This window comes from Lates calcarifer, linkage group LG13, assembly GCF_001640805.2.
Source record: "Lates calcarifer isolate ASB-BC8 linkage group LG13, TLL_Latcal_v3, whole genome shotgun sequence".
NCBI classification, from domain to species: domain Eukaryota; kingdom Metazoa; phylum Chordata; class Actinopteri; family Centropomidae; genus Lates; species Lates calcarifer.
In genome coordinates, this window is record NC_066845.1 from 7648552 (window position 1) to 7671248 (window position 22697).

The 22697-nt window shown below is 39.0% G+C and overlaps 1 protein-coding gene across 1 annotated transcript in view; it reads right to left on the reverse strand.

The window, feature by feature from the left end:
- grid2 (glutamate receptor, ionotropic, delta 2) overlaps nt 1-22697 on the reverse strand; it is a 416866-nt gene that overhangs the window by 150673 nt on the left and 243496 nt on the right. The window contains 1 exon segment of the mRNA XM_018668844.1: nt 77-130. Within this exon segment, the coding sequence (XP_018524360.1) occupies nt 77-130 (54 nt within the window).

Below are 22697 nucleotides of genomic sequence, written 5' to 3' on the forward strand. Positions count from 1 at the left end.
CAGGATAATTGAAACAATAAGGTGATCTGAAGACACACCCAGTACAGCATCCATAAATCATTTCCATGGCACTCACCTCATTAATCAGGATCCAGTGACAATCGAAGGCCACCAGGTTGGTCTCCACCACCTGCAACACACAAAAAAACATATCATTGCATTTAGAATTGAGAAAAATTCACTGGTTTGGTAGCAATAAGCAGGCATCAAATATAGGCCATTAAACATACAACAAGATGCAGAAGGAGTTAGGAGACAAGTGTATTTTTTTTATGTTATAAAGAAAAAGAAATTCCTTATTGTTGCCTTTTAAAGATATTTTCAGTCCTGAATAATGTGATTCATGGTATCAGAAGTGTGAATATTATCGAAAAGAACATTATGGAAATGTGCAAGGCTGTAACCCACTGTGAAGCCTGGCATAAGTGAGTTGCAAAAGCTTATATGAAAAGTGCTCAAGGTATCTACCAAAAATCTTATCAAACACGTGCAGGAATGGCAAAAGTTGCTTGTGTGTGACAAAATACCCACAAACATTCACATAAACAAATCTTAAATCTCAACATTTCTCACTAATTTACACATATTAGACAAACTTCTGAGTAGAATTCACTCTCTTTCACTTAAAATAAGTGTTTCAGCAGAGGGAAAAAGAAAGCCTCTTCCATGAATTGTTAAAGATACAACTTAAATATTTATATGTATCAACTCTTAACCGGTAACCACGCAATAGTAAAACACTGCAGCAAGGACACTTTGAAACAGTACTGCCTAGATGACACAGAGAGGAATTGCACACACACACACACACACACACACACACACACACACACACACACACACACACACACACATGCAAGGCAACAACATTTGTGACTTCAGACACACCCACAGTACATCTGCACATACTGTACATTTCTGTCATAATGTCAAACATTTCCCTTTATAGCAGCTTTCCTTTGGCTCACTGTCTGTCTGCTTGTTCAAGTGGCCCTTTTCTCCTGTTATCAGTGAACTCAGTCAGTGTCTTAACATCCCTTCTCAATTATTTTCTGTGATGAGAATGATGTTGACATCTCTTTATTCATATCACTTTCATCTTCTCCTCTCCTTGTTTTCCTATACCCAACATAAATAAGTGAAGTGAAGTGCACGTTACAAGAACAGCCACTTGTTGAACTCCTGACAGTAAGATCCCTCTTTCACACATCTGGGACAGGATTAAGTTTCATTTATCAGTGAACATGCATTTTGCTTTGTTTCTTTTTCTTTTTCTTTTACCCAGATGGACAGGAGTGTAAAACTGGACAAAAGCTACATAACATTAAGGAAGCAGAACATCACTTACGGATGGGTAAAGGATACATTTCTAAAGAACAAACAGCACAGTGCCATTAATCATCTCATGCAGCAAAAATAGATGTTTTAGTGTTGCTCTCTGGTTGTCTCTTGTTCTTTAACTCAAACCAAAGAGTACTGTCATTTATCATCCATTCTCTTTCTGCTCTTGTCTATCATCTCTATCATGTCTCTATTCATTCACCCACCTCCCTCTTTACAAAACCATTTCAAGGCGTATCACTCCATCTGTATCATTTACTTTTCAAACAGGAATGAGGGTTCAGTCTTGTTACCTTACTTTTGACTTTCTTCTGTCAGAAGCACTTGTTTCTGCCTCTCACCTCTTTCGTCTCTCATTTTCTCCCACCCAACCCCACCCACCCCTTTAGTTTTGTTCTCATATTGTTGCTCCTGCCTCACCTCTCATCTCATCATCTCTGCTCTCCTCTAATTGCTCACTTCTCACTCTGTGACTGCTCCTGCTCCTTTCCTTCCCTCTCTCCACCCCACTCGCAACCCCCCTCCACTCCTGGTGTAAAAATACAGTGCCACTCGTATATCATTAGCCATAATTGTCTAGGTGACTATAGCACCGTGCGTCATAAAACACTTTTTAGCCGTAAACAAAAGGCAACAGCTGGAGAGGGTGACAGAGCATGGCTAATAGTGGTTTAATCTCCCACAGAGTCTCCATAAAACTTCATCATTATAACACAGACGGCTGCCATAAAATACTCGGTCTACAGGAAACATGGCTGCAACACAGACAAGGAGTAAGGCAGGAAGCAGAATGCAAAATACAATATTTGTCGTACTTTTTCTTTTCTGTCAGCATCTCTGTTCTTCTCTACTTCAACTTTGCTTTGTACTGGAACACAGCTGAAAAATAAACAATTAGGATCACTAGAATACCAGGGGTTATTCATCTTTTTTGTCCTCTCACGCTGTTTCTGTCACTATCTACTGGAGCATTGCAAAAACAGAAACAAGAAGCAGTGAAGGAAAGAGGGAGGAAGGGAGAGAGAAGAGAGGACAGAGGTTTGGCAAGCTGTTCTTCTGTTCTCCATTTCTCTCCTTGTTTGTCTCTCTGTCTCACTGTCCGTCTCCATGCTCCCTTCCCTTGGTACTCATTAAGAGTTTAGTAAATATTCACAGGAGATTATGGGTAAAACTCTGAGTTTTCAAACATAAAAATGCAAAAAAAATGTGTGTGTGTGTGCGCGCGCGGCTTATTTGTGAATGCATCTGGGTATGTAAAATAATGTAAATAAATATATGTTGATGTGTGTTTGTTTGTATGCAAGTGCCAGTGGATACGAGTGCTTCCACTTCTCCCATTATGGCCTCCCTCCGGCAGCCGTCTGGACAGATGTTTCAAGCTAATTAGCGAAAGGGCAGACTCCTGACACTAGACATGATTCCTGAGGGGTTGGAACTGTTCAATACACTCACACTCTCGCTCTCACACACATATACCCACACATACACAAGCATAAACAACCAGGGCTACAACAAATACTGCTGTTAACACCAAGAACTGCCATGTTTGTGTGCATGTGTGTGAGTGTATTTGTTGACGCACACAAACTAACAAACTACCACAGCCTTGTTGACAACTCAATGCCAACTCTGCAGGTATGAAAGAGTCACCTGGGCATCGTTCCCTTAGAGCTACTACAGAGATCTGTCAGACCTCTCTGACCAGTTCCACAAAAGCTTAATTTCTGCTCAGTTCCCTCTCTGTGAAGTCTGAAGATCACACAAACACGAGCTCCGTGATCCGGGACAAATCCAATCACTCAGTGTCAATATAAGTAAGCCTTTTCTCAAAGTCTGAAAGCAGACAGAGAGAACTAAGACTGATCTGCAACATCGTACCACTTTGCACCCCAGTCTCATATGTGCTTTATAGAGTGGCCACGATATAGCCAAACACCATTTTGATCCTGGAATGACCTCTGTCCACCTGTCACTCCTGAAGGTGTCCAACAAAGAGAAAATCATTGATTCTGGCAAATGGCTGCTGTTGGCTGACATGCAAAGTCAAGGTCTGCTGCTCATACCAAGGCCTGACTTGACAAAAGTAGATTTAAGTAGATCATGCACACATAAAGACACACACATTATTGTTTTGTTTCACGCACGAGTAGACAAGAATAATAAGAATAATTCCAAACAGAGATTATTTTGTTATTGTATAATGGCTTATTTGCTGTATAGACAATATGTATGTGGCTGTTGCTATGTCTCTGTGTGTGAGAGGGTAAAAAATATTAATGCAACAGCAGATATTGCCTAAGTACATTGTAGGGGAAACTTGAAGAGGGAGAGTGGGCGTTGCTATTGAATAAAGTGCTCTAAATTGAAAATTAGTTGTGTAATTTAATTTCATGCACTATTTGTGATCAAATCAAGCAAATAGCCTACAGCCCACCCTCCAAACCAGGCACATCCAAGCTTCACACTTAAAAAGCAAGCAAGCACAAGTTGTGAAAGTACAGACACACATACAAAAGTTACACAGAGACAAACATCTACAAACACAGGCACGCACACTTGGACATATGTATTTCAACCACTAAAGTCCAGCTACTGTTGCATTATTGGCCCAGAGAAAAGCACTTTTACTTGCTGTGCTATATGGTTATGCATCGACTGACATACTCACAAAAAATTACCATGCTATCAACCTGGTCCATCCAAGATTGCTTTTTGATTACTATAATTAATTTGTGTCTGCATGTGCTCATGTGGGGATAAGGTGGCTATGTCTGAGTCTTGAGGTCAGGGAGTATGATTACTGTTATCATGTCAAACCTTTCATTTCACCTGAATGCAGATCACCTGTAATATCAGAGAATGGGAAGAAAGTGGGCATGGATGAGAGAGAGAGGCAGAGAGTGTCAGAGAGGAGAAGCTGATAAAAAAGAGGAAAGAGTTGAGGTAACATGTTTTGTCTACTGTAATACACAAGTGCAATGTCACAGTTGTGTAAGTTGTGATGTTTTTCTTTACTGGATTTTTTTACTGATGAAGTTTCCAGCCTTACTTATCTTCTATGTGTCTGTTTGACCATTGTACTGCTGAAAAACTAAATGAGTCAGTGAGTCAGGAGAGTGTATAGACTAGATTTGTTCAAGACTCAAGACAATGAGCACCAAAAAAGACATTTACATATCATACCATTCACAATATAATGCACACATTGGAATTATTAAATCTAAATTATAACAACCTAATGATCACACTGCGCTGGATTCATGTGAAAGCTTTCCAATCCATTTATTAACAGAGATGGTAGTCTGCCCACCTAGTCTTCACTTTCTGTTAACTGCCTGCTAGTGTGCTTGTGCTACTGTCAGTTCCCCTCTGCCCCTTCTGAGGCTCACACTCAGTTTTTACTTGTTCCCTCTTAAGCACTCCCTTTCATCAATTAGTGAGCAACGTAACCTCTTCGCACCTTCCTTTTCACTCCCTCGCCCTCGCTTACCTAATCACAGACTCCTTTCCCTGTGTTTAATTTGCCTGTCTCAGAAATCTGTTACAAAAGACATTAAAACATTAGCACTCCAATTCAAAATAAAGAGAGGAGTTTACTTTCTCGTCCTCTCATTTCATTTTCATTCAACCCATCTCTCCCATTCATTCTCACCCTCTCTCACCCTCCCTGTTTATGAATTGAGCATTTAGTGCATGCTAACTGAGGCATTTTCTCCCTGATACATCATAACCGCTGCATGTCATCGCTGCCATTTAGGCTTAATGTCACTTGCCTCACTCACGCTACTCCCACAGTGCACCTTATGCATGTTTGATTGTGTGTGTCTTGATGTCAAGTACGTGTGTGCCTATTTGTGTGTTGAAAAAGAAAGAATGTCAAGCAGAGGGCGGTGCATTATGACACTGCTTTGCTCTATGGATTTACATACTTGGCAGAGGAGCACTGAGTTCAGACTGATGGCGTGCAAATGGGCAAACACAAATACACACACGCACACAAACATGCATAAACAGGCACCCCACTGGCATGAGTTCTGTTAGCACACTAGCTGCTAAGACCAATCTAATTTACTAATCTCAAGTCTTTTGTTTGTTCTTCCACTGCCATGAATAAACAAATACAAATGTGTATATCGCACCACATGCGCTCACATACAAAATAGATTAGATGATACCTGCTTGTCATGTAGAGATATAACCTCACCCAACACGCATGTACCTACACATCTGGGGTATGATAGCTATGACTGAAAGAATGAATTGCAATGTTAGTTGGTCTCTTTGGAAAACAGCACTGTAGTGTAGTGTGATTTGTCACTACATGGACACACAAAGCCAGGTGGAGCATTGGTAAATTTTACACAAGCCATGGAGAGAACATCCTGCACACGGGCTATTGGCTAACACACAGCAAACACAGACAGCCATGAATAAACAGTAAATATTGCTTAATTTCCAAGGCATCTGTGTGTCTGGAGGTTATGTTCACATTGCTACAGAATACTTGGTCTAAGTTGTAAAAGTGACACAAGGCAATTGTCTTGAAAAACACAAAAAAATCAAAGAATAAAATAATGGTGGAGGGAAACTTAAGTAAATTATAAATCTAATATAATATAGTGGGGCCACTCTGGCATAAAAGGTATGCACTCGTGGTAGTGTAGAGTAATGGCATACATTTTGATGAAAGTGTGTAGTGATTGAGTTGGACAAATGGCATATGATTAACAAATCCATTAAAACACAGACAAACTGTGCTCACAAAGATTTTAATTCTTAAAAAAATAGGTGAAAGGTCTCCCATTTCACATGTCACAATTCTTACCCGTCACAGTCTAGTGTGTTTTGCAGCACCTCATGGCTACATCACTCCATAAAATAAATGACTGCTGTATTGCTTTGGCGTACTGTCTGGAAATAGAGTAAGCACTACCAGAGTATTTTTCATTTTTTGGTATGGAGGTGGTTGACCTCATTCTGCACTGCAGTTCACAGTGGCAGAGCAGCGCAGCAGTAGGAGAAGAAAGCAAAAGACTAAGGGGGAAAACTGTGAATACAATGTATTTGTAAACAGAACTATTTATTTACAATGAAAGCATCCCATTTAAAATTTAAGAGAGCTGAAAAACAGTGAATTTTATATATAGCATTACAGTATAAAAAGGCTTATTTCTTCAGGAAACAGAGGGCGATGTAATGAAGTCTTGGTCTTGAATGCACTGGACCATACCATGACATGAGTCAGAGGGGTGTCAAAGGCCTGTGTGATTCCTCCCAAAACTAATGACCCTAAATACTACCATTACTGTCTGTTTAATTAGTCTGATCCAGCCGTGGTCACACACCAATGATCTACAAAGTCTATAAAGGTTGTGCTTGTATGCTGGTGTGGGAAAGAGAAAGAGAGATACTGAAGGATGCAGATTGTGTCTCTGTGCATGTCTGTGTTAATTTGTGTGTGTGTGTGTGTGTGTGTGTGTGTGTGTGTGTTGTGTGTGTGTGTGTTTTAGTGACTGCTAAAGAAATGGCCTCTTTGCAAACCTGATTTGATGAGGTCTCTTACTCTCTCTCTCTCTCTCTCTCGCCCACACATGCACACATGAACACACACAAAACCAACAGAGAGCTGTCACACTCAACAAAAGCCACCAAATCTCATCTTGACAAGGTCTCGGCCCGCTCACCAACCCACCACACACACCATTGGCATTATTGATCAATCACTCACTTTCTGATAAAAACAAGGAGAAAAAAGTGCAGCAGAGTCATTCACTTTTTTTGTCCTTTCAGCAGACATTTCTCAGTAGCTGTAAATTTCTCTCTCTCTCACTCTCTCTCTATTGGTCTCCCTGTTTCTTCTCTTTCTCTTTCTGTCTGACATATAATATAATGCTAGGACAGCGAAGGTCTTTGATAGTATGTGTCGTGATGGCAAAGGGTAACAGGGCCAACATGCGAGTCATCTATCATCCTTGAACTGCGTGTGTGTGTGTGTGTGTGTGCATGTGTGTGTGTGTGTTTGTTCCTCTGTATGACTATGTGCGTACACAGAAGCACACAAGACCACAATGTTGTGGGTGTGCATGTGTGCATGTCGGCCTTTCAGTTTATTGATCAGACCACAGATGCGAGGACTGCCATACCCACAGAGAGAATGTATAACACATACACATACAAGCATGTACATACAATTGCACACTTGCACCACAAACAGCTCCAGCAAATATGACGATATGCAACCTGACATTTAGCCATGAACAGATCAATGGCTGGAACAAATAGAATAAGCGGTCTTGATAGGTCTAAGGTAAACAGCTCTGTGTGCATGTGTATTTGTGTGGGATTTGTGTGTGTTTATGTATGTTCTTCAATTCTTCAACTTCCATAACCTCTATTAAACATCCATTTACCCATCAAGTTACAGTAGGAACCCTGCTAATAAAACAATCTAGATTCAGTTCACAAGCTTGCATTCTTTATTATTAACATAGGGCTTTGTTTGTAATCAGTTTAATGTTTTTGTTTTTTTTTTTTTGCAATAATGGGACTTGACCATACATTAAAGAAAAGTACTGTATTAACAGGGCAAAAAGCAACTTAATGGTTAAGTGTCACTACAAATACCTTTACTATAAACATCACTGACTGGGTCACATAAATAAAAGTTCAAGGTTGAACCATTCACTGTCAGCCAATCCCTGACTGAATTTGATAGCTTAACTTGATAGCCTGAGGGTGTTTCCATTAATGAATAAGGTTGCACACATAGTTACATGATGATGATGATGGTGATGACAATGAGAAAGAGGAGGAGGTTTTCATACATAAGGAAATTCAAGCTAGTTTACAAGTAAAATGGCCACAAAATGGTATCTGTCGACCAAAGAACTTCTTGGTTGGCAGGCCTCTAATAAGCTGATGGTAACCATACAGAATAAATATTACATTTGAAAATAATCATGACATTGCATGCAATTAATTCATAACCCACTACCACCTCAAACTAAATACAACAGCCCCTGTGAAAAATATTTGATAAATATTCTGCATGCCTATTTCACAAAAAGCCACTGAGGTTACAATAATAAAATGTTTAATGAGAATCTGTACAATTAAAATATTTACGAATACGAATCCAGGCACAGGCCAGTAATTCCAAGTAATGCTGTTAACTCATTTTGATGTGATATCAATATAAGTTTAAAAGTAGAATATGAGCCAAAAGCACAGACAATCATCACATTACAGGCTTTTATTGGCCTCTGTAAAACATCGTTACGACAACTGCGGCAACAAAAAAATGTCCAGCATTAGCTCAGTGGCCCAACTGACAGGAGGTCATGTCAGTGCAGAGAAAAACAGGCCAGAAGAGAGCAGAATGCAGGTGAATTAAAAGATTAACACATGCCCTAAAATGTCAGAACCCATACCAACTGAAATTGCCTATGGCAAGGTCAGATGAAAGGTTGGCATGTGCATGTTTGTGTGTGAGAGCAAGACAGATGGAGATGGATGGATAGACAGACAGAGAGAGAAGGCTTGTATACACTTGTGTGTGCATGCTTGTGAGTCTGTGTGTGTGTCATAGAAGGGGTGAATGAGTGTGTGTGTGTGTGTGTGTGTGTGTGCGTGTGTGTGTGCGTGTGTGTGTGTTGACCAAGATGCTGAAGTGTCCCTGTAAGCCAGGTCGGCTTCTCCAGGTTGACTAATCTTTGACCCAGTATAAGATGATTCCTCTACCTTTTTTCATCTGTTTGCAGTCTGTCTCTCTATCTGTCACTTCCACTACCCCTCTCCCTGACTGCATTATATGAAATGTACAACACAGGTCAATTGTTCATGACACCAGATGTAGGTTTATCTTCACAAGTGTCAATCACGCACAAAAGCCCACACATACTGTATATGACCACAGGAAACTAAACAGCACACACTCTGTCTGAGGTGTGACCTTTCACATTGTACTGCACATATACACAGAGATTTACCAGACACATTCATTAAACCATTTTTTTAACTGAGGAGTCAGACAGAGCAGGATCCAGTTATTTACACCAGGCAGAGGTGAATATATAAATACACACACAAAACAACAAAGTTACAAAGCTCACCTGTCCCCCTGCTGGCAGTTAATGTTTCAACAACAGAACCAATAACCATAAGCAATAAATGATGAGTCTTTTAACCATCACAAGACTGTATTTACAGTCTTGTGATGGTATTGTACAGTATTGAAAATGCCTAAAAACAAGCAGAGCACAAAACAATTTTAGATTCTGTTTTCTCAACATTTATAATAGTAAATCTCTAAAAACCTTTCATGGTAGTGATGAAGTTTGCTGCTGTTAACCTAGCCAGGTTAACAGTGTTAACTGATTTGAAATGGTATTTAATAGTGCAGTTCTTAATTTTAAATCCTTGCTAGAATTAGTTATCATTTCTCACAAATTATGCCTGGGAGGTTATTGAAAAGTCAGCCAGGGAACACCCAAAGTTGGAGCCTCGTTGGAGTATTAGCATATACAATTTTTGCATATGGGGTCACTGTGAGTCATATTCTTACACAGGGCTGAATTATTAAGTAATGTGGGCGTAAGAACTTTACAACATGGGATCAAGCACTTACCAGTGGGAAGACAGTGAGAGGTCATATTAGTGTCACAGGATGAAGGGTTGGTGTTTGAATGAGTGAGCAATGAAGGGAATAACCAGCTGCATAAGGTTGAAGAGAAGCAGATGTTATGGTCCTCAATTACACATCTGATCTGGCCACCAGGGGTTGAAGCATATGCTAAAGTTGTCAGCCAGAGGAGCTGACCCCACTGTGCACTTTACAGGTAACTCAGGGGGCTGACTGGATCTTGACATAATTTAGGTCATTTTAATTTAATTAAGATTTTTTTTCTTTAGCTTTAAATGATGAAAAGACTTTAAATTATAATATTATAAAACCATTTGAACTGGACTTAGAATGCTCTCAGCTGTGAAATTGAGTTACTAATTACTATAATTTATTATTTCTATTCAATTATTATTATGATTTAAGTGATTCAACTCAGAATGAATTGACTCTTAGCTATTGTACTATTGTTAAGATAGTTCTGATATTTCTGAGATAAATGTCATGTGCCTTCCTTACTTTGGTTAAAGTCAATAGCCTATACAGCATCATTTTTGCTTTACTGATATGTTATGTTTCTATTTTCAGCAAATTTCCTTTCCAAAGTAAGTAACAACTCAACAGCAATGTATTCTCTAAAATGAATCATTGGGAGAGGAGAAAAAAGAAGTGGTGATATACAGTATTGCATCATATTGGAGGCACATCTGAGTTATCAAAATAAATGGACAGACACCAAAAAGAAAACCTATACTAATGGCATTTTAATCTAGTATGATCCAGTGTGTTCTACTGATTCACTGTGTTTTCTCCAGGTGCTTCTAAAAAGGCAGTTTCTGCCAAATACAGTTGGATTAAAATTTAAACGATTTTTCTTTTGACTAACAACTTTGCTCTTGTGCCTGCATTTTTCACTCCTCTTTGTGAGTTGAAGATTGGTCCTAAGTGGCCCTAACAGCTCTCAATCAGTTTTCTTAAACTAGGACAATCATCCTATCTCCTTCACTTAGCAGAGATGCAGAGCTGGGCTACTCTTTTATCAGGTCCCAGTAGGTGGCCAGTCATCTGATACACATGCACACACACACATTCTAGTAGACATGGACATACTGTACATCAGTTCAAAATAGTAAGTTTCCTGGAAGGAAAAGCCTGCTTGACGGCCAAACAGCACATTCATATATTGCTGCAAAAATCATTGAAACTGTAAGGTGTGTAAATACTGATACAATGAAATTCAATCAGCAATGCTGAAAATCTGTATCAAGGAAACTATTTTAGCCTTTCTCTGTGTCGTACACCTAATAATTCTAAGTTGAATCTACAGCATACCCACTGAGACAAACTAAAAAAAAATGCCATCAGTAATTTCAATTACATTCATTCACAAAGGAGAAGTTGTAACTCCTTGCTGAGAGCATGTGGGACGCTTCATAAATAAGTTATTAAACACAGCTCCAACACAAAATGCCTTCTGCAAGATCGAAGCCATGGGGCACTGTGACCTAAAATCAAGGCAAAGCTGAGATAATAGATCAACTGACCCTAAAGACAGATTACATCTTCTGCTCCCTCAATTATAAAGTCATTTTATTCCTCTATTTCCTGCTGGGCCCTGTGGTGGGGAGACTATTTGACCCTGAGCCTGACCCTATTACAGAGACCAGAGAGAAGGAGATAACGTGACAGTCTGCAAGTCAGCAAGGATGTGTGTATTAGTTATACGGTTGTGCATCTGAGAGAAACAGTGAGACAAATGCATCCTCAAGTATGTTTAGAAGAGAAAAATCCACTGTGTTATCCAACACAACACCAAAGAGTCTGAGGAAACACAACAGTCAATGAGGGGAACATGAGAAAAGAGAAAATGAGAGCAAAACAAGGAACAAGGAAAACAGAAGAAGAAGACAGAAAAGAAAAAGAAAGATGTGAAATGAAAAAAAATTAAACCACCAGGCAGCAGTAAATAGACCATCTGTCCAAGAATTATGTCTTTGCTTCTGGGCTGATCAGTAACAAATATGGTACCAGTATTTGACATGCAATTGCAACTCTCCTCTTGGACCAGTCAGTAATGTTGAAAACATGTTAAAATAGTGTGGTGAAATGTAACTGCTGTGTAAGTTAGTTCAAAATGCAGTCGCAGCTCTCTCAGATATCACATGTGACAGAAAATCAATAAAGAATGAAATGGGTGAGTCTTACTTACAGATTTAAAAAAAAAACAACAACAAACAACTACACACATGCCTGTGATCCCTCATTTGTGCAAACATAAAAAAAATAAACACATATGCTGGCACACACACAGCAGAGGGTCTCCATGGGTTGGAGTGTTTGGAAATTGGACTCTGTATGTGTGTGCACTTTTTCTTGACACAGCATAGCAGAGAGTTGTCAGTTTTCATCCTAACACAGTATTCAGTTTCAGCTGCAGTCAGCAAGATTCAAAGGGATTATACAGTATTATACTTGAATTGAACCATCAAAACAACCATGTACAGAAATGAAATGAAACACAAACACTGTTAGAGAAAAGATCGCCTTCACAGTTACAAAGAAATCAAAATTGACTGTTGGTAGGGGCATTACAAAGCAAAGCACGTTCTCTGCTGTAGAAGTCAACCCCCTCCCTAAAAACAGTTTTGTTGGTATAACCATGATATGCCACTTTCATCTTTCCACTTAATGCAGACAATCTTTCACACAAACACATAAGGTTGCTTCTCAAGAAAATGACCATAAGTCTTTCATGTAGTGATGACAGTTTCTGTACGTACAGCGTAACAGCTCTATGCACTTTGTTCAAAAATGGTGCTCAAGCAATTCTCTGTTCTCTAGTGTTTGTGGCTGAATGGACTATCAGTAAATTACAGTGTTTACAGACACATTTCTACCTGGGATTTATGAAGTTACAGTACATGATGCGGTGCATGAGTCCTGACCAAAAAACATACAATTTAGTAAAACCTGTCTGCACAAGACAGAAGAAATCATAGTAATTAAGTGACCACACCTTTCAATCACTGTACACTGATGGCACCCAGAGCTTAAGTGATTCTCTTGAATTTTTCACTTTTCAGATAGCTGTATCTGCCGGAGGGGCTGTAAGGACAATATTTGTGGTCTCTGCAAGAACTAAAAACAAACTCAGTATGGATTCAACAAGAGTGTAGAAGTCAGATGCTCCACTTAAAAGCTACTATGTTGTTTTGTGGCCATCCAGAGGCTTTCGGAAAAGAAAGCCCTTTGTGTTATTGTCATCTGTTAGCAAGGTACTGTACTCACAGAAACTCTTCCATTGAAACATCCCATGCTTTTATCTGTTTCTGTGTCTTTTCCCTCAGTCTCCCATCCACAATCATCTCCCCATTTGTCCTTCTTCACTGCACACACTCTGTGCCTGCATTTTTTTTTCTCTCACACAAACTGCCCCTTTTCATTTCTGATTTTGGGTGTGTTTCATCTCTCTCTACCTTTCCTCTGTTTTTCTTCCTCTCCCCGATCTCCCTCGCTTTCACCCAAGACAATTCCAATTTCACATCTAATACATCTTCGATAGCATAAATCTCATTAGGAATTGAGTGCAGGAATTACCAGAGGATGCAACAGCCCAAACCATGTTCCATAATCGAAGCAGCAGAAGTATAGGGAGGATGGAGGGAAGGCATTAATTTTTTTTCATCCCACTTACTCCATTATTTCCCTCTGAAGGCCACACACTCACCTCTGTTTCCCATCTCATGAATAATGTATAGTTTGTTGTGTTTGTAGGTACATGTCATTATTTAATATAATGATCTGTGCCCTGTATTGAGACTGGCACATGCAAGAATGTGTGAGGGTGAGCGTGTGTGTGTGTGTGTGTGTGTGTGTGTGTGCATGCGTGTGTGTGTGTGTGTCCACATGTGAGTGCATGAAGGTGAAGGGACATAAACTGATAAAGGCAAGATAAACTGATAAGAGATGGAAACCTGATAGTGGAAGCCTAGGGACCTAAAGGATACTTTTAGGGCAGAGAGTGTATAAAGTGCATGTAAATGAGATAAAGCATGTGTGTATGCATGTGAGTGTTGTATGTGGCAGGGAAACAAGGGAGAGGGAAGAGACAACAGATAAGTACATTGGCAAACTGAAAAAAAAAAGTGTGATGACAAGCGCACCTAGACACACAACCAGGCGCACACACACAAATCCATATCATCTCTAAAGTACTTACTGGCATCCCCATTAGTGCCTGTACTAGCAGCAGTCAATAGCGCTAACCTTTGGTGCTCCTTACACACACACATGCAGACACAGACACACACAAACAACCAACCTTTTAGTCCGTTAGCAGTAATGCTCCATAATCATTGTGCTTCCAGCTCCATGTGCTCAGATAAAACCTTAATGTCATCGCACATCACGCGCATCTCACACACACACACACACACACACACACACCCTGTTTGTTGAGATAAGAACATAATGCCACCTCTGTCTGGTGATAAAGTTCAAGGAGAGAACTAGAGCCAAGCTCTTGAAGTGCCCTTTTAACTGCACTGGAAAACAGCAAGCAGAGAGACCTATCTCTGGGTGAGTGTGTGTGTCTGTTTGGTGTGAATACATATATTCATATACAGTGTACAAGTATGATGACACAACTTCAAAGAGACATGGACCCTCAGCTGACCCTATAAGAAAAAAAGAACAGTGTATGTACCAGCCCTGCCTAATTATGTTTGTTTGGTCGTGGTCCAGTTACATTGAGTTCAGACCAACCAATATGAGCCTGATAACAGTGTGGGGATGACTGAGGCTCAGCTGGTAAAACAGGTGTCTATTAAATGCAGAACTGTCAGTTTGTTCCCTAGTTCCTGCTGTCAACATGTCAAGGTGTCCTTGAGCAACACACTGAACCCCATTTGCTCCTAATGGTTACGGCCATGCCACTGGTGTATGAGTATGTGTGTAAATGGGTGAATGAGAAGCAGAAGTGTCATTGTGGAAGAAAATAAAAGCAGCATCTGGAATTTCTCACCATGTCTCAACAAAAAGGCCAGCGTGTCAGACCTTCTTTTGCCTCTTCTTCTAAGGGTTGACAACTTCTATGATGTGTTCTGTGACAAGGACCTATAGCAGCAGACAGTGCTCTTTTGTGCACAACTGTAAACATGGCGACTGAGAAATTATGCTGCATTTCATTTTGGTGAATCTGTTGACATTTGGCTGTTACCCTTATACACCTACACTCACATCCTCTTTCTACTGACTGGGAGACAGAGCCCAACTTCACTGCTGAGAGTAGATTCTTACAATACATATGTAAACATCTGTTGTTGGTACTGTCAGGTGGAACAGTAAAGTTGCTCCCTGTCACAAGTCATGAAGCACACCAAGCTGACTGCACATGGTCCATTGTATAGTCTACCGTGTCTCTCAGTCTAAGAAAAGGTAAGAATTTACTGTACTCTGTGATGGCCTGATCTGACACAATGCCCATCGCGTAAAGACATGTGGTGTGATCTCAGCTTTACTGAGAATAAGAGCAAGGTTTTTGACATTTTGTTTGATTGACAAGATTCTTAAAATGCATATTTGGCATTTATCAACAAATGCTGGTCTGGCTGTTATGGCTGATATCTACATAAATGTGCAAGAAGCTGGCATATGACTAACACAAAATTTTATATGTCATATCATCAATACCGCACCAGTTTAGGATGACTACTTTCTTACTAGTGTGTGTTCTTTTAGGGAACAATAAATGTTAGAGCTATTGACTGGTGTGCACTGGTGGTGTCTTTGATAACACAAACTAAATGCCATTTGCAGAAGGCAGAATTACTTTAAAATCAACATGCAGCACTTTACCAAGGTAGACTAATTTGGGGGATTTTTGTGCGTGTGTGTGTGTGTGTGTGTGTGTTGACATTCTTCCATTGATTATTCTTTTTTCTCTGCTAAAGAGTGTCCTTCTGCTTTCCTCTCACCATGTCTCTTTACCTTCTCTATTCATTTGCTCCTCACATGTTCATCCTTCACACTCCACATCATCCATTTAGGTCTCTTTATCTATCCCTCTGAGCCGTGCCCTTCTAAATCACTTTTACACTGACCTCCACTAAGGAACAAATACAAATTTCAAAGTCATAAAGGTCTGAGCCATAAATGCAAAAGTCCTGAGCAATCTGTATTGTAGCTGATAGGAAGTCAATTAGTTTTTGAAGTTTCATAAAATAAGTCTAGGAGTCACTTCATTTATCAATTTAAATGCATTTGACGACACCTTAATCTTTGTTAATCCCTACTCCTCTTTGTATGCCATCCTCACCCTCCTATTTTACCTACCTCAACTGATCCCTCAACTTTCTTCCCTCTCTCTCTACTTGTGTCACCCATCTTTTTTTTCACATCATTTCACTTTGTCATTGCTTCTTTTCTTACATCCTCTCCTACATGCATCTCCTCCACTGTCCCATAATTACAAGTGTCAACATTTGTTCCCCATGCTCCATCGCCAAAGCAAAGACGTCACAGGAATGACGCACAGTTGTGTGTGTCACACAAAGCTGAAGGAAATCTCAATAAGTCAAAGAATTCAATCATACTGCCCACAAATCAGCATGTTAATCACTGTCATTTTCTACCCCTCAATTTATTCTAACAGTGCCCAGCCAACCCACTGCCCTCTGTAGCTGAGTGGTTAATATGGAAAAAGTTCAGTAAAAGGTGGCTTAAGACTGAGAGAATGGCAGAAATGTTGGCCTTTACATGTCAGTGAGCAAAAGGGGAAGCACAGAGAAAGACACAGAGGATGAGAGCATATTGAAGATTGAATTTGACTATACTGAACCATAGAGTCATATATTTCCTTGTTGGAATTTCTCCAATTTCCCTTCTTCTTAGAAGACATTGACATTTAATCAACTAGTCCTGAGATATAGTATTTCTCCACGTAAGAGTACTCAGCATGATTAACAATTAAGTCAGCCAGATTATAAATCTACACCAAAGTTATTAAATCAACCATAGTATAGAAGGGTATAAGGCACTCAAATATATGAAAAAGGACAAAATACATCACAGTGACTTTTAAAATGTGATAAGACAAGAAGATTAGGTACAATTAGATCAATTTATTTCTTATATCCCAAACTGCAAACTATAAAAAGGAACATATTTCTATTTTTAATATAATATAATATAATATAATATAATATAATATAATATAATATGTCTTATATTTATCCCTGAATGCACTGAAATTGACAGCCCACATTGTCTCTCACAAGCATATATTTCATGGTCCTTGGGAACAAAATGAATCAGAGGTAATTCATTATAAATTGTGGAAAATTCATGCACGGGGTGTTGATGAGAAAATACATATTCATCAATGGCAGTGGTGCAGGGCAGAATCACAACATCTGATTTAAGGCTCCATTAGCAGTAGAAGCCTGTTAATCCAGACCCTTCAGGGATGATTGCAGAGAATGAATTAAAATGTATTTTAAAAGGTGATCGGATCTGTATGAAAATTGCCCATGACCAAGAAAATTGCTTTGCACAAGACACATTTCAGACATAAGAGAGTGTTTTTTTTTTTGTGCTCCTTCGGAATACCTGTGGGAAAGGATGCAACTTTATTCTACCTAAGTCTAGCTAGGACTTTAGATGAATGATAGTATGTATGTTGTATAATGATACCTGTTTATTTTTCCAAATAAAAGCATCTCCAGACAAACCCATATTATACTGTGGATAGTGCAGTCACAGACTGATCTCATCTCTGAGTTTAGACAAGACATGTGGTGATGGCCATTTATCTAAATTGACCAATTCTCTGTGTCCACGCCTCATCTGTGTTGCTTTCATTGAATCAAAATAGATGAAAATGAGGGAAACAATTGCCTTCTGCCAGAGCACTTCAGCAGAAATCAGCAGAACTGATGATGAATGAGTTGCCAATGGAGTGCCCAGCTGAAATGTGTAATCAAAGAAAAAAATATATAAAGTAAAATAAAAAAAATCTACCAAACTCCCACCAGTGTCTCCCTTTTCAGTTGGACATTGCTCTCTGTCTCTTATTTCACATCCTCCCAGTGTCGCCTGCACTAAATATGTCTGCAATCGTTAACCCACAATACTTTAAATTGCACAGTTCATTCAGCACCAACTGCGAAGTCCCTTGCCAGATTCTTTTACAAGCCTGTCATCACTCATGTATGGTAGTAAAAACTGTACAAAAACTTAATTTATGAAACTTTTATGTACAGTTTGTTTGCATAAACTATGATAGAAATGTGAGATGTCTACCTCACCTGATTAAAAAATTTTGAATAAATTATTTTAGCATGTCTATGTTAATATCCACATTGTAAGGAGATTCTCTTTGTATGTTTCAAATGGGTATGGCATGTGATTTCATCCTCTGTACAGAGGATCTGTGAACAAGGGACACATTAAATATGTGATCTCTTTTTGTAGTTCAGTTGTACAGTCATAGAACAAATATTTGAAAGTCAGACCTCTTTCAAAGCCAACACATTCTGCTAGCTAGGGTTAAATGTCTCTACAATGGCATGTGTAGTTCTAAATTGCTTACTTTAAAATTGAAATTCATCGTAGTGTTTCTATTACTCTTTGAGAGACATTCTGCAAAGCTTAGGCAGACTGGTTTGGCAGAATTTTCCAAAGACTTCAGTAGATTTTCTCAGATTTTAATTTGACAATCATTGCACTGTAATCAGTATATCTTAAGTGGGTACTACTGTTTAAAAAGAGAGACATCAATTAAAAACTAAACTAAACAGATAGTAGAGAAAACAACACAGAGAATCACACACACTGAGATAGAGGAAGAAAGAGTAGAAAAAGTACAATCCTGAAGCTATGACACCGGCTCAACAACTTTTTCAAAACACAGCTCCCAGCAGAGCCACCCACCCTGACTATAACAACAAAATTCTACCCACTGAGTAAAATAACTTCCAAGTTGCTTCTGTTCCAAATGCGTTTTCTTCGGGCTATTCCAGACATGGGAAGAGAGGAGCATAGATCACACAGCCTTTATATACCATTTCTGTCTGAGTTTGGGGACCTGTCAGCAAAAGAAGAATTAAACAGACCTGGAAGTATGATCAAAGATACATAAATAAGAAATAACCTGTCCCAGGTTGGTACAATTCATCAAGTAACTGAACCAAGGCAATGGAACAGCCAGCAATCCAAGATATACTGATATGTGTATGCTGGTGTGATCTGATTTTCTGGTCAATATGCAGTCAGTTAGTTTCATGTTCTATGTTGTGATCATATACATTATATTATATAATCTTTCTCTGCTTCTGGTCAAAGCTCTATACAGTGTCTGAGTATTTGAGTATCTGTCATAAAAGACAGGGGACAGAGATGATAGTAGGTTTTACTTAGGCAAAAACTTTTGCAGTGGATACAGACATATTCAGGGAATACATTATTCAACATGTCTTACACAGAATATTTTCCTTCATGTTTCATTTGCGACATCTGTCATCTCTGGAATAATCTCCAACTCGTTTGATGGTCCTTCAAGTAAGAAATGTCAGTTAAAGAGAAAATACTCCCAAAATGGCAACGTTTTAAAATTTTAACGCTTTGAGATCAAATGGCAAAATTCATATTTTCCACTTCTTTGCATATCTAATATGAAGTCTATCTGTGTGTGTATGTGACAGAGAAAGTGAGAAAGAAAACTAATTCTGCTTGGGTAAATTTTGACTCAGGGTAATATTGTCTAATTTCCAAATACTAATACTTTCGTTTATATAATATTCATCCACTCATTATTTCATGCTACTTCTGTCAAGAAAATATGTGATGATTGGCTGCAAAAAAGCACTGACTGAAACACAAATGAGCAGCACAAGTTTTTTGTATAACACAACAACCTATAGATATCAGTGAATACAGTTTTCTTCCAAATTAAGGAATGTAAAAAGTTGTGTACTCTCTCAGTTTAAGCTTGTTATACTGTACCTGTATTAACCGTTTAGTGTCATTACAGCCAGATCATAGCCACCATGCATAGGTTGTATGCATAATTAATGTGTAGAATATGAATATGTATAACTTCACAGCAATATATTTTAGGATTATATTATTCTGTCACATTGTCCCTATACATTTCTGTTTCTTGATATGTCTGTGACTAGGCATCACAGACAAAACCTCAAAGCAATAAGTGTAATGATTTGAATGAATGTTTCTGGTCCTTTATGAGCTGAGTAGGTCTAGGAAACCCATTCATAAGTCATGATGAAGACAATGAAGTGATACTTTTAATAAGACAATGGTCCTGTCTACATGAAGTGGGTGGAAGAGGGAAATGTATGTACCAGCAAAAGGCCTTGTTGGCAGTGACTGGTACATCTGTGCTGCAGACATATCCGTGTGCTTGTGCGGTGAAATGCATGGATGCGCATGGTGGAAGACACTCTACTGAGATCCCCGCAGATGTTGAACTATATTTCCTGCTGGGGTCACATCACAACAGGGACATAAAACCCACAAATCACAGTAAAGCAAGGACAGAGACTCACAATAAAGTCACAATAAGAAAGAGATGAGCCAAAAGGATCATAATAACTCTCATCTTTTATCTGACATCATGGTTTGGCTCAAAACCATTCATTCTTACATTTACAGTTTTCCTTAAGTGGTCTTTTATAGGCACAACCATCAACTATCTTAACTCACTCTCCTGTCAATCTGTCAGTCCAACGGAATCTTACTTTTGAATTCAGCAAGCACACAGACTTTGCAAAAATATTGTGCTACCTCCACCCATCCATCCATTATCTATACTGCTTATCCATTAAGGATCGTGGGCGGGGGGCTGGAGCCTATCCCAGCTGTCATTGGGCGAGAGGTGGGGTACACCCTGTGCGGATTGATCATGCTGCATGACAAGGTTAATTTTGTTTAACAAAACTGATTAGGCCAAAACAAACAAGAAAAAAAAGAAACAAAAAAACCAAAAACACAAATCAGTGGTTAACCACATGTTGTGCACAATCAACAAGTTTTTTTAACCAAGAAATTGTCACAATGGCCAAAGAAATAAGTACAAGTGGCCTGCACCAATGCGTTGGCAACAGATTACAGTATATGCTTGTTCACCACATTTAGTGTTGTATTTGTTCCTGTGTTCATCTGTATCTTATTTTGTCCCTTATTTGTTCATTCCTTTCATTTGGTTTGCTTCCCTTTATTCACAGTTCAAACTCAAACACAGTTGGCCTTTCAATTTTTGTGTCTCAATACTGTTTCAGAGTGCATGTGAGCCAGTAAGTATAGTTTGAGAACATAATTTTAAAAAAAAGTGAACATATCCTTTGAGTTTTGGTACAAGGTTAAAGTTTGGAAAGGTCAGATTTGGGCATGTCCTTGCACTTTCTTAATTGTATTCCATCCTCTAATCACTCTCTCAGCCTGCCATATCTCTCAACTCCCTGTCTAACCCCTTCTGCCAAGTCTCGTAATTTTGGAACAGCTTTCAGTCCACATATAACATCAGGGTCTAATGCATCTGGATGGGAGGTGCTCTCTGTGACAAATTACCTCACAAATAACTCTGATAGAGAAAAAACAAGGTCCCAGTAATCTGTCTCTCTGTCTCCACATGTGTCTCTGCCTCCCTGTGTCTGTCTTTCAGTCCCTGTTTCTGTCTCTCTCTCTCTCTCTCTCCCCCTGGCAGGATGGTGAGGAGAGGTAAGGGAGGGAGAGGGAGAGGGAGGGAGAGAGGGATATATATATATATATATATATATATATATATATATATGTATAGAGAGAGATGTAGAGAGAGAGAGAGAGAGAGAGAGAGAGAGAGAGAAAGAGAGAGATGCGATCATCAATCTTATCCACCAATCTTTACTATCTCCTGACACTTCATCTCAGAAAACCCTCTCCACTTGATGTTGGACTAAATTAGATTAAATGACTTCTTTGTCAACCTTCCCATAGGAGAGAGAGAGAAACGCTAGAAAACTAATTTGGGCTCTACTTACACACTAAACTGGAGCCTGACACTTCCATATTGTGTAATAGCTAAAGCAATTTTCCACATCTATTGTAAATCACATCTCATAAAATGAACAAATGAGTGATAATAACAATGCATTCAATCATCAGTTTTTGAATATTTTGAGTCCTTTTCACAATTTTTTATTTAATCAGAGGCCACATTTTCTATTTAAAACTGGTGCCCTAGTCATCTTGCTTGCTTAAGGGGGTCAGTGAGGTAAATCATGCGTGAATCAACACAGATGATCTAACCTAGTTAGTCAAATGTGGTTTAAACATAACTAATGTTTTCTAAACTGTAAGTTTGGTGTGAAACACACCATTGTCTTATTTTGTCATAGTTCTAACTTTTTGTCAACATAGCTGCTGCAGAAAACAAACATAAAATAGCCTCTCAACCTGTGCTTTGTAAACATTCATTAGATTATGCAGATGCACTAGTTCAACTTTGGCCTTCAGTATTACTATAGTGTACAGTTAATTATGGGAAAAGCTGTACAATGTCTAAATGTAATAAGAGATTACGACCAACAGTTTGTGTGCTCACTTTAGGTCTGAAGCCCAAACACAACAGGCAACAAAATGTTCATTGCTGTGAGTTTGTTTTGGAGTCTTTCTACTCTAGTGGTCAAAAGTCACTTAAGGCAGGCTCAAAGATTTCCTTAGCACGATCCAAGAGTGTGAA